Source organism: Rhamphochromis sp. 'chilingali' (genome assembly GCF_963969265.1).
Source record: "Rhamphochromis sp. 'chilingali' genome assembly, chromosome: 7".
Lineage (NCBI taxonomy): Eukaryota > Metazoa > Chordata > Actinopteri > Cichliformes > Cichlidae > Rhamphochromis > Rhamphochromis sp. 'chilingali'.
In genome coordinates, this window is record NC_137934.1 from 28,436,032 (window position 1) to 28,449,848 (window position 13,817).

The 13,817-nt window shown below is 41.0% G+C and overlaps 1 protein-coding gene across 1 annotated transcript in view; it reads right to left on the bottom strand.

Annotated features, from left to right (window-relative positions):
• Positions 1-9,481: 9,481 nt before the first annotated feature.
• The window catches only part of LOC308399355 (adenylate cyclase type 1-like), a 74,156-nt gene continuing 69,820 nt past the window's right edge, over positions 9,482-13,817 (bottom strand). Inside the window, exon 20 of the mRNA XM_080886580.1 lies at positions 9,482-12,084. Coding sequence (XP_080742706.1) covers positions 11,755-12,084 — 330 coding nt within the window. The 3' untranslated portion in view covers positions 9,482-11,754. The remainder of the gene's footprint in view (positions 12,085-13,817) is intronic.

Consider the following 13,817-nt stretch of genomic DNA (forward strand, 5'->3'; position numbering starts at 1 on the left):
TCTGTACAATATTTCAAAAATTAGAAACCTAGATTATATTTCTCCTATTCCGCATTGGCTTCCAATCCCTGCAATCCTTCTTCTCACACACACGCTTTGAATAATCAGGTCCCGTCATAGCTTATAGTACCATATTATCCTAATAGAGCATTTTGCTGTCAGACAGCTGGCTTACTTGTAGTTCCTAGAGTTTCTAAAAGTAGGAGGCTTAAAACGTATAATTTATTTTTTGATGAAGCTTATAGTTAAAGCTGGATCAGGTGATCCTGAAGCGTCCCTTAGTTATGTTGCAATAGGCTGCAGGACTTTACGCAGGGCACTGAATACTTCTTCTCCACACACCTGTTTTCACTCCCCATGTATTTATATACCACGGCAGCATGTTATTACATTTTTGTCGTCTCTCGCCCTTATTTTTAGTTAGTTTTGTTCTGTAACTCTGTGCTCTGTGTTCCCTTTCTCTAGTTGTTCACAGAACAGTAGTACCAGGGGTCAGAATCAGCAGTCAGGAATATGATGTGAGTGGGCACAACGACGCTAATCCCCAGCAAAGTTGTTCTTTTTCTTCTCCTCCCCTTCTCACAAGATTTCCTTAATCGGATCATTTATGTCTTATTAAACAGCCAGTGCAGATCATAGATTGGGGTTTGGCATCGGGGGCTGCTCTCACCACTTTAAGGTTGTGAATAGGGGAACGGATTTATCCGTTAGACCCGAGCATCTTGGCATGCTACATGATAGCTCACGTGTGTGTGTCGGACAGTGTGTTTCCAAATGAGTGTATATGTTTGTGAGCTTGTGATCGTACACTTTTGTGTGGGAAACCCAGGAAATCCAGTCTCCCATGCGCCAGCATCCATTGTGTTTAGTTTCCTCTTCTCTCTCTCTTTCTGAGTGACTCTGTGTGTTTAGCTGCAATGCTTCCCTCTTCGCTGCGGCTCTAATGAGAAGTAGGAGGAAGCCCAAGCCAGAGGATTGCACTTGGCAAAGTTAACTGGAAACAGTCTCATGAATGGGTCAGGGGAGTTGTGTTGGTAGGATTAGCTGTTATTATCTCCCTGTGCAACAGAATGGAGTTTTCCATCCAGACTCATGGTTACTTAAGATACACTCCTCCCCTACATTCCATCCAACCTATGTCCGCAGATCCTTTCTTTATTCACAATAGAACGATCTGTCCAAAACATCCACATCAAAGAATCCCCACTTGAGTAAATAGAGACTGAAGGCTCATGTACAGTTAGGAAGAGCAACAGCGAATAAACACATTCACCACCCTTTGTGATACTGACAAAGGTTCAGCTTAACTCCTTTTGTCTTTTAACTTTATTATCTCCAAATGGGGTGAATAATACACTCACATAACACACTCGTCCAATCATACAGAGGTTTAAGAAAGATACATTTGATTTACATTAAAAGGACAATGTTGTGTTTTATTTTCCAGGTTAATTGTTTTATTCCAACACCAAGACAGAGAGGAAATGAATTCAAACCAAAAGTGATTAATATGTTCTCTGATTTGAGGTGTTGTATTTCTGCATCAATATCAAGACAGTGTAATGCAAACCGAAACCAACTTCTGCTCATGAAGTCATCACAAAGTCAAAGCAACAGATTGTACAGTTTTATTAACTATACAGCTGCACTACCAACTACAGTTATATTGCTTCTGAATTAAGTAGCCTACTGTTGATTTTGATGTGTCTAGATACTGTATGCAATTGATCCTTTAAGGCAGTGGTGTCCTGGGCACGAGGAAAGAGTTTTGTATCTTTTTTATAAAAAGTATTTCAGTTACATTAATGTACATATTGGATATGAGTCAAAATGTTTCAAGTTTTTTTTCCCCTTATACTAAATACACTGAAGCTATTACATAATACATGAAGAATTAGATCAAAATAAAACTTTGTAAACAAACCAATATTTGTGGATTTTGTATTTTCCAGTGTTTCGAGCTTTGCTCGACTACTGGCAATATGTTAATAAGCCAAAAATTTGTTGCTACACAGGTTGCAATGGTGATTACATCATAAAAGAATAAAAATCCAACTGCAAACGTTAAATGTGTCACCACCCACTCATTAGTAAACAATATGAAACAGTATATGAAAGCTAGGACTTTACAGCAGGTACATGGTAAACAGACTAGTTTTTCTACTCTGATGACTCAGATCACTTGACATGCAACAGCCTGCCCAATAGCTTTTCATGCTTTATCTTCCTATTTGACTATGCTGTTTATAAAATGGATATAATTTTTGTTCATTAAATGATGAAACTAATGACTGAGACCAGAAACCTGTCAGGAAAAGGGGAGAAAAAAAAAGAAAAACACAAAAGGCGTCGCCCCCTGCTGACCTTTATAAAGAATGCAGGTTTTGCTTAAGTTTTCAACATCGTTCATATACAGTCCAATATTAGCCATAATCTCTATTCTCAAGCAAGATCCTTTAATCTCAGTGTGTGACAGTCCACCTCTCACATTAACTGTACTTACATTGTGACAGGGAAATGTAAACATGTGACATGCCTCACAAGTTACAGCCACAGCCTGTGTCAAAAAATGTCAGCGTTTGGAAATAACTTCACATTTTATGCTCAAAGAGGTAACTACTGCTCTTTGAGGGGTAGATATCAAATTAAACAAAGCAAATTAACTTTGCTTACAACATATATTATATATTAAATATATATATTATAGTTTGGATGCTTTATGGCATTTTTCCAACATAGATCCAAACTCATGGAGGTTTAAAGTTATTTCAATAATAATAATGGATTGGATTTATATAGCGCTTTTCAAGGCACCCAAAGCGCTTGACAATGCCACTATTCATTCACACACTGGCGGAGGCAAGCTACGGTTGTAGCCACAGCTGCCCTGGGGCAGAGTGACAGAAGCGAGGCTGCCATATCGTGCCATCGGCCCCTCTGGCCAACACCAGTAGGGTAAAGTGTCTTGCCCAAGGACACAACAACCAAGACAGAGAGCCCGGGGATTGAACCGGCGACCTTCCAGTTACAGATACGCTTCCCAACCCCCTGAGCCACGGTCAGCGCACTGCTTTCATGCTTCTTGGAAGTGGCTTGTTAGATCTCTTTAACCAGAGGAATAAAAACAACCTTTGTAAAAGGGAAGTTCAACAGGCTGTCAACAGTCTCATCAGTAACCATAACAGATAGAGACAGATTGTTTCACCCCAATAACAAAAAACACAAGCCTTATTTTCTCACCACAAGACATAGTGTAGATGATTTCTGCTTTAAATTCCAGGATTTGTTTTTTACTATAAAGTAACAGCATAGCTGAGTACTAATTTGTGACTTTAAAGTATTGAAAATGCCTATAATCCAGTAGCTTGCATCTTGCATTACAGAAACCATATGCAGGATAATCCACAGGACAAGTTTGCCTGTGGATTATCCTAAGAAACCAACATGTGGTTCTTTGAAAGATCTGCCTCTGTGCATCCCCTCAAAATATCACCTCTATTGTTTTGGGGTGGAGGCAGAAACTTCACATATTTCAGTCTTGACAAATAAACTCCACACTACCTGCTTGACTAGGGTAAGGGGGAAATATGTGTTTTGTAACAGTTGTGATGGGAGGTTCTCTGTGTGTGCTTACAGATGTAAGTCTCTAGGTCAAACTATTGTTATGCTGCTATGTTTTTCAAAGGATTCATCAATCTACAGCAGGTCACATTGATCTGCTCTGTTTGTAGAGGTTATTACAACATTTCTTGCATGTTTAAAGCTGTTTTCTGGCACCTCGTCACATTCCATCTTCATGGTTGTTCAGAAGAGACCAAACACGAAGGAGTGGTACGAGTAGGTTAGCAGGGGTCACTGCAGTTCTTACACAACATGGAGTTCACTGACCCTGCCTGTATCTGGGCTGATGTGCTTGTAGGAAAAACATATTGTAGAAGACAGAAGATAACACTCAGGCATTGAGGAAATCTGTGATGAGAAACAATCTAGTGGGAGGATGTTTTTTTTCCTCAGCTAATCAGAAAAGAGTAGTTTGTGTTTTGGGCTCCTTAGGAAGCATTTGGTTTCACAACCTTGCAGAAGCTTGGTTGTGAAACCGCTTTTCTTGGAAACTCATTGTAATGTTTTGTCCACTGAAAGTATTTGAAGATTTAGGGCTTCATATGGGTTTGATAAAACCTGAAAAAACAACAACAAACCTTAAGGATGACTCATGTGCTTGAGCTCTACAATTTGTCTTGTGCCTGACTGTATAATGTGAAGCCCTTTAAAGCTTAAAAACATTACTGTATGATCTTTGACACTCACTGATACCTAGAGTTTTAGAACCCTTGAGTTCAGATTTCTTGGAGTCTTAAAACTCTTCAGGATTTCACAGTAGAGAAAATATCACAAAAGAATGAGATCATTTTGAAAATAACAAAGTGATAGGAGACTGCACTGTGCTGTCAGGGGAGAATGTGGCTAGGCAGCATCAGATGGTAGCCTGCATGATGACTTTGGTAATCAAGAAGCAGTGAAGTGAAGGCAGAGAGCAGAGGTGTGGATTAAATGGTGGAAAATGAGGCTAGGCAAGGTGGAGGATGTACTCCTAGCCATGTGGCCAGTGGTCCTTCGTTTATCACGGGAGTTACATTCTAAAAAAAATCCTCGAGGTAGCCAACTTTATTTTTTACAATTATTACAGATGTTTGTAAAACATCTGTAATACACACTTTAAACACTTTTCTCAGACAGGCATGGGCATTTTTACATTTTTCTCTCTTGTTTAAACCCTCTCAAAGTTCAAACCTTCGTTAAAAAACAAGTCCAGTATTATAGAATGAAATCAAAGGCACCCAAAGGCTCCTCAACATGTGTTTGTTGGGGAGAAAACTTACAAACATACAGTACAGCACTTCAGTCACACTGCTAGCAATCGAAGATTTATGTAAATTTGACCAGCTGAACACATTCTGTACTGTACAGGAGACACGGTACGAGATTGATTGACAATGGTCTACCGCCAATCAGGACGCAGAACACAAAAAAACCATGCAAAATTGCACAAAAGAAATCCTCGAAACAGGGAGGCCGCGAATTTCGGTGCGAACTGCTGGTGAACTGCGTTATAGCGAAGGGACCACAGTAGCTGGGAGGATAGGAGTAAAGCAAAGAGAGAGGTGCCAAAGGCAAAGGAAAAAGCTTATAGGAAACTGTACACGAAGGAAGGTGAAAATAACTTATATCAAGTGGATAGATAGAATCATTGAGCTGGAAAGGTTGTGTGGCAGCTTAGGGGCAGAGACGGAAATGTGCTAACAAATTAAGACAATGTGTTGAGAAGATGGAATAAGTACACTGATCAACTCATTGATCATGAAAATGAGAGAGGATGGATGTAATAACACAGCAGTACTGGAAGCACAGAGGATTAGTAGAAAGTGAGGGTAACTGTGAAGAGGTGTGCTGAGGTTAAGGGACTAGAGAGTAAATGGGAGACAGTGGACTTTTTAAGCACATTATTTAACACAGTCTTGGAGTTTGGGCAGATGTCTGAATGAAGAAAAAGTTTTCTGGTACCAGAGATGTAGAGAGATGTAGTAATTACAATGGGATAATGTTGATAAACCATAGCATGAAGATACGGGAATGACTTGTTCAAGCTAAGATCAGCAGTGTGGCATCATGCTAAAAAAAAAAAGAAAAAAAAAGAGCACTATAGATTTAGTGTTAGATGATCAGAAAGAGTAGCATTGTGTCCTTGTGGATCTAGAGAAAGCATATAAGTTCACAAGCATTGTGGTACTGCATAAGGAAGTCAAAGAAGTATGTGACAGTGATGCAGGACACGTATGAGGATAGAGAGATTGTGGCGAGGTGCTTGGTAGGAGTGACAGATCGGTCCAAGGTGAGAGTGGGAAGGTTTGAATCCAAGCCATCTTGTACAATGGTGATGGACAGGTTGACGGATGAAGTCAGGCCAGAGTCTTCATCTACTATGATGTTCACAGAGAACATTGTGCAATCTGTAATGAGAATTGGGAGCAGATGGAAAAGAATCTGGAAAAGTTGGAGGTATGCACTGGAGAGAAGAGGAATGCAAGTCAGCAGAAACAAAACAGAATACATGTGTGTGAATGTTAATAAGGCAGTTGGAAAGGTGAGGATGCAGCTAGTAGAGATAGTTAAGGTAGATGAGTTTAAATACCTGGGGTCAACCATTGAAAAAAAAAGAGTGTATAAAACATAAGGTGGAGAACAGAGTGGAGGCCGGGTGGAATGGATAGAGATGAGTGTCAGGGTGTTGTGTGATGGAAGAGTAGTAGCAAGAGTGTAAGTGTTGCTCTTACCCAAGTCATGAATAAGACATCAAGATTGAGATACAGTGGTCCCTCGTTAATCGCTGGAGTTGCGTTCCGAAAATAACCCGCGATAGGTGAAATCCGCAAAGTAGCCAACTTTATTTTTTACAATTATTATAGATGTTTAAGGCTGTAAAGCCACTCACTACACACTTTATACACTTTTCTCAGACAGGCATGAGCATTTCCACACTTTTCTCTCTTGTTTAAACACTCTCAAATTTCAAACCTTTGTAGAAAATTAAGTCCAGTATTATAGAATGAAACCAAAGGCACCTGCGGTTGCTTTTGACAGTGCAAAACGTTTCATCAACATTTTGTTGTGTTTGTTGGGGAGAAAACTTACAAACATACATGTACGTAAACGTACAGCACCTCAGAGTCACACACTGCTAGCGATCGTAGATTTATGTAAATTTGATACGCTGAATGCATCATGTACTGTACAGGAGACACGGCACGAGATTGATTGACAGTGGTCTAGAGCCAATCAGGACGCAGAACACAATGTGCTGTAAAAAAACAAACAAACAGCAAGGCTGCCAAAGGTGAACCGCATTATAGCGAGGGACCATTGTATAGAGCAACTCCTCTCCAACAATGTTGTGTGTTTACAGTGTTGTTTTTCTTCTAATGATGATTTCATATGTCTTAGTGTATTATATTTTTGATCTAACAGCACTACTATACCTTAAATTTCTCTTTAACAGCCTTAGGCTAGTTAGGTTCTTGGGTGGATGTGGCCAATGCAATCCATGTTTGATGCCGAGCTGCTAGTTCATCACTTTGTTTGGTCTGACTCCCATACAAACTGTAGTTACCGACATTTGTAGACAAATACAAATATGTCTGCAAGTTAGTATAACAATGCTGACGGCCACTCAGCCTTCTAGTAGATGCAGCTGGTATCATTTTGAAAATCCTAAAGCGCCTCATCCTTGAGTTATCACACTCACAAACTTGAGAGTCCACCCCCAGCAGGGTGATGACACTATCCGATCATCCTTAGAGGGGTTAAAATGTTGCATACATCTATGCAGTTAATACACACAAACGCTGTTTTGGCAGTCAGGTTGTGTTTTTCCTCCTATGCTCCAGTGTTGAAATGACAGCAACATTTACAGTAAGTGATTCTATGACACACAGAGTCATTGAGTAAGCAGTGTAGTAAAACTATCCATAACCCTTCAAAGTGTCTCGGTCAGCCTCATTGCCGTCATCATCTCAGCTCTGCAGTGTCTGATTCAGGCTGCAGATAGACGGCTGTTCCACTACACCACAGCTGTAAATGAGGTCCAAAAAAGACCATTTCCGTCGCTTATCTCGCTGTGTGTAAGTGTTTACCTTGGCACTCCTGACCGGGCGTCTTTGATCATATTGGAGATTCCATCAGGTGGTAAACACACACACACACACGCAGAGTTGTAAATTTTTCGGTTATCAACAAGTGGAATATTGACATCCTCTGTGGTGATTGCACACAATCAGCACAGATCACAAAGCTAATAGAAGAAGAACGAGGGTGGGGGTTACTGGTTTATCATTTACCCGCTGAAAAACACAACCTTGGTTACATGTCAGCGTGTATTCTTGTCGTGTTGCCATGACAACCTGTCACGCAGGATGCTCCGCAATGCCATGGCATTTCCACACCAGTGGTAAACACACACACACACACATTTTCACAGCACTGATGAATGTTTAGAGGTCGGGTCTTCCTGTGACAGGAGTTGAAACATTCCTTTTCTCTCACCAAAGCCTTCGGTGGGGTGGGGTGAGGTGGGTGAGGGTGGGAAAAGACACAAACGAATACCCACTGAGGTCCTTTTATATGTAAAAATCATGAGAAACTTACATTTTTTCTCATAAGCAAAAAACTTTAGCTGCCCTAAGCAGGAGGAGTGCCCTAAGCACTGTGAATGTTTCCTGTTAAAGCTTTCTTCCTCCCCACATTTGCCAAGTCCTGCCTAAGGGTGGGTGGGGAATTTGAATTTCCATGAATTGGTAACCTCTGGGGAATGAAAAAATGAAAGCAGTGCAAAATATTTAAAAAGATTGCTCTTAATCCCACTAGACTCCCACGTGTAATCCTAATATCCAACTTTATAGTATATTTACAACCTGGCCCAAAAAGAAAAACAAAAAAACAGAAGTAGTTTCAGCCTAATCTGACCCACTGAAATTGTCCTCTCAACCATGTATGTGTGCTGATTGTTCATTTTAGTTTTAACATCACAGCTTTCTATGTTCTACAAACCATCAAAGCTTCTGCTTCAGCATGGGAGAAAAGTACATCAAAGTATAAAAAACTAAAAGTATTTCATCGTTCTTTAGCTTTAGGTCTCTTTCAGTGTTTAATTCAAATAGAACTTTATTTATACAGCACCAAATTACAACAACAGTCATCTCACGGCCTAAGAGCCAGCATTTGGCCACAGTGGGAAGAAAAAAACTCCCTTTTAACAGGAAGAAACCTCTGGCAGAACCAGGCTCAGTGAGGGGCGGCCATCTGCTGCGACCGGTTAGGGGTGAGGGGATGGGGACAAGACAAAATATACATTGTGGATTGTGGACTGTGTTTAGTAGATTTGTGGATCCTTATCACATTTGACTGGTGTTTCCTTATATGCAAATACCTGGTCTAGTGAATGCTTGAAGATTGTTGAGTTGTGACACTCGTTTCTAGATGTTTGCTTAAGATGTCTTATGATTTGATACAACATAAAAAAAACCCTGCAGTGTAGTTTCTGCAAAACAAACCAAAAAATAGACCCTTATTATGTGTATCTGTTGCATTTAAACTGTTATGAGCAATAAACTTAAGGCATATTGTACGCACACCCACACACTTAACTCCTTTGACATGTTTTTACTAGAGCAGACGTGTTTATGTCATCAGCGCGAGGTCGCCAATGCTGAGCAGCACCAGAGGAGTCAAACTGCCACTGACCCCGATGTTGCTCCAACTTCTTACATGAGCTACTCTGTTTTTCTAGCGTTACGTAACTGTTTAACTAAATTTCATGTCCTCTCCATATGCACTCTGTATGTGCATTTCTGTCTGTGTTTGTTCAAAATAAGCACAGAATGAGAGTTCTTAGTCCAGGAGACACATCTCCACTGGCTTTATTCTTCATAATCATGGTACGTCAATATAATTGCAGTGCAAACACTTATATTTTAGTATAAAATATTTTCTTTACCAAAATTTACATTCACATAAAACATCTCAATAAATACATCTTCAACAAAAGAACTTGACAAATATTGTATCATCCATAATATATCTCTACAATGTACAATAATAGCTAGTAATACCTACATATAACAATTGAAACCCGTATCATACAGTATGAAAATATCCAATTTACAGGAAAAATATTGTACACAATTCCTTTTCATCAACTTTCAATTAATTGTTTAAAGCAAGTGTATAAAAAATCCTCATTTTAAACCTTTTATAAACTTAAATTAAGCACTCAAGCTACCATATAGATTTAAAATCTATTTTAAATATGATAAGTCCAACGTAATTTCCGTCAGGTTCCAAATAAATCTGATCAAAATCGACACTTGCCATCGTTTTGAGTAACAAAACTCAATCAGCTCGAACAGTAAAAATACAGGCATCCAACAAAAGAAAATCCACAATAACCGTAGCAACGCATTCAGTTGTGCTACAGCTCAACACGAAAAAGTCTGATATGTTTATGAAAATAGGTTGGCACATTAGAAAATCAGCTACCTGTTGATTACAGCAGGAGCAGGGAGGAGGAGGAGGAACCTCTCCCCCCAGGCCTGAAGTCTATCTATCCTGAATATGTCCTCAAAAAGGTTTGCACACCAAGCTCATGAAGAAGACACGGGTCAATTAAGCACCTTACATTCAAGAGGACCGCTACCTTTAGCGCATGCATGAGGACTATAATAAAACACAGTCAACGTGTGTCCGCTGCTCCGCCTGCATTAGTGCTTCATCAAAGCATGCATGTTTGATCTGCAGGCTTCCAGGCAGTGCATGCTCGTACAGATTAGAGGAAAGTTAATGGCTGTGGTAAGCCATACTGTGAGTAGCATGCTATACCGTAAAATAAATCATCTGGGTTTGCATGAGGAATCCAGACACAGAGGTTTGTGGGAATCTCCTCATAAACAGAAGGTTTCTTTTTTTTCCGCCCTTTCCAAAGCAGCTTCGAGTTCATAAAAATAGTAGAACAGAATATTTTTCAACACTAGAAAATATTTCTTTGTAAACAAGCACACAGAAAAAAGTTCTCTTTTTTTAAATATAATTCATTGAGGAAGAAGGAATCACACTCGCACAATACTAAAAATAGGTTTTCTAATTCATGCTTCAACTCCACAGATACAGACTGGTGTGGCTAGCTATGCACACTCTATTGGCTACAAACACTATCAGGTCAAAGTAGGATCCAGCTGGCTACAGCATGCAAGGAGTGAATAGGCTGAGATAGGAGACAAACTGCTTTATTGCTACACTTTGACAAGGAAGAATCTGGAAGTCAAGCATCACAGGGAAACAGACAGCACACATGACTGAAATGCAGCAGTGGCATCATGCACTTAAAGACGCTGAGCAGCTCGGCTCACTGAATCAAGAGCTTGCCTCGTGTACGAGGGGTTCAGCGAAGGGGCAGAAATGAAGCATACAGCATCAACCACCCACAAATGGTCAAAGGCAACGCCTTGTTGTATTTTGGCAAGTTCATGTCATTAACTGCCATCTAAAATTCCACAATTGGCTTCAACCGCTTTAAACACTGTTGTCTCTAGGACAATGATGCCCCTAAAATGAATTAATCTGATAAATCAATCTAAAAGGCAACAAAAAAAATGGCAAAAATCTCATTGTGAAGAGTGGTTGCTAAGGCAACAGCACTGTTTTGGTTTTAGACGGGGAGAAAAGAGTCAGCTAACGTTCTTAGATTTCGGGACACAGTTGTTGTGACAGGTTTGTGTGCTACACTTTCAATTGTGCATTGTGATGTGTTTTTATTTTTATGCTTATTTAGTTTATCGTAGTGGTGGATCCAGTTTTTTGGCAGTTATGAAATCCTGGAGACATCCTTGGCCTTTGATTGATGACAGAGCAACGTGGCATCCTGTATCCTGTTCATGACATCCCGCTGTGTGAAACAACAAACAGGGTTTGAATGTGGAGGGACAGTCTGATCGAGGACGCCTCAGGTTCCAGGCTTTAGGCCCAAATCCAGGCTTCCCATTGGATGATCAGTGTCTCGCCTCCCTGTCTTCCACAGACAGAAGAAGAAGAGTGGAGAACAACCTTTCCTCTTTAAATAGCCTTTCTCTGCTACAGCCATCTGTGTTACTCACCCACCTCCACTCTTACATTCTTATTTTTTCGTAGTCACGATGGAGACAGTGCCCTTCACACCACTGCAGTGGGAACAGAGGGCAGGTACCTGGTGGTGCTGGTGGATGTGGTTGGTTTAGCCACACTTGGGCTTGGGGTCCTCATAGCGGCGTAGGTGGTCACCGTTGGGGCGGGGCTAAGCCTGGTGCACACACTGCCGTGGGCGAATGCACTGGCACGGCGTTCACCGTTGCCAGGCTGTTGCTGGGTTTGAGATGGCCTGCTGCCTTGTCTGCGTCCCTCCAGGAAGTATGTAAGCATCTGACCTTTGCCCTTCACACTGACCTGGCCACGGCACACAAAATTGTAGTAATTGGTGATGAGGCGATAGACGTCCTCTGTTACCTGGTGGAGGCACACAGACGTTTGATGAGCTTTATGACCAAATATTTTACCATGACACACCTACGACATGACAAAAATGAACAAGAGATTGCACAAGTAAATATATAAGGAGTTTGCAAACAATGAAGCAACAATAATATGCTTTTTAAAAAAGACAAATAAAAATTTTATGTGGGCAAAGAATTACATCTGTACCTGAACACAAAAAGAAAAGATAAAAGTGGGTCTTACAGAAGGAGGAACTATCGGTAATCTTCTTATTCTAGTATATTTTTTTTAATATTAGAAAATGTAATAAAAATATTTATTTTGTATGGTAGCGAGGAATCACACAGAAGGTCCTTAACCCATCCCTTGTGCAAGGAAGAACAGCACGAGGACTGTTAGAGCTGCACAATGCCCTCCAGCCGGCCACTGGTGTGAATGTCTCTGACCAAACACTCAGAAACAGACTTCATGAGGGTGACCTAAGGGCCCAATGCCCTCCAGTGAGCTCTGTGCCCACTGCCTGACACTCTGAAGCCCTAGTGGCAACAGACTACCAGAACTGCCACCACTGGTACTCTGTGCTTTTCACAGATCAGAGCAGGTTCACTCTGAGCATATCATCAATATCTTTGATTGCAGATACAAAGCTGGAGACAAACAGGAGAGACATTTTCTCTCGGCGCAGGAGAGCATCAGTCAAATCATCACATACTAGGGGAGCGAACTATGAGCACAACATATTATCACCACATCTCCATTTGTTTTGCAATTTTCAAGTGAGGTCATGCTTTAAACCTCCACTCTATGGACACAAGTACTGGGACACCTACACATTACACCTAGAGGAACTGCTTGATCATGGAAACCCATGACATGAAGCTCCCAATTTTGTGCAAATGTTAATGCCCGAGGAGGTTTAATGAGTCAGCACAGTGTTGGCTTTTAGGCACCGTGCACCACAGCACTCAGTGACCCTGCTCTGTAACTTTATGTGGTCTGCCACTTCATGGCTGGGTTGTTGTGGTTCATAAATGCTTCCATTTCACAATAATGGGGCGCTCGTGACTCAAGAGTTGGGAGTTTGCCTTGTAATCGGAAGGTTGCCGGTTCGAGCCCCGGCTCCGACAGTCTCTGTCGTTGTGTCCTTGGGCAAGACACTTCACCCGTTGCCTACTGGTGGTGGTCAGAGGGCCCGGTGGCGCCAGTGTCCGGCAGCCTCACCTCTGTCAGGGTGGCTGTGGCTACAATGTAGCTTGCCATCACCAGTGTGTGAATGTGTGTGTGAATGGGTGGATGACTGGATATGTGAAGCGCTTTGGGGTCCTTAGGGACTAGTAAAGCGCTATATAAATACAGGCCATTTACCATTTATTTACAATAATACCACTTACAGTTGACCATGAAATATCTATAAGGGAGGGAATTTCACAAACTGACTTGTTGCAAAAGTACCATCTTATTACAGTACCATGCCTATATTCCTCTGTGTAGAATGACCCATTCTTTCACCAGTGTTTGTACAGCCAGACTGCATGGCTAGGTGCCTTATTTTATATAGCTGTGACTGAAAACACCTGATTTCAAAGCTAAACAGATACTACTTTTGTCCTTAGTACATTGTCCTTAGGCAGATGTTTCTTCCTGTTAAAAGGGAGTTTTTCCTTCCCACTTTGACCAAGTGCTGCTCATAGGGAGTTTCTGATTGTTAGGTTTTAGCTGTAGCAACTGATGTTGTGATTTGATGC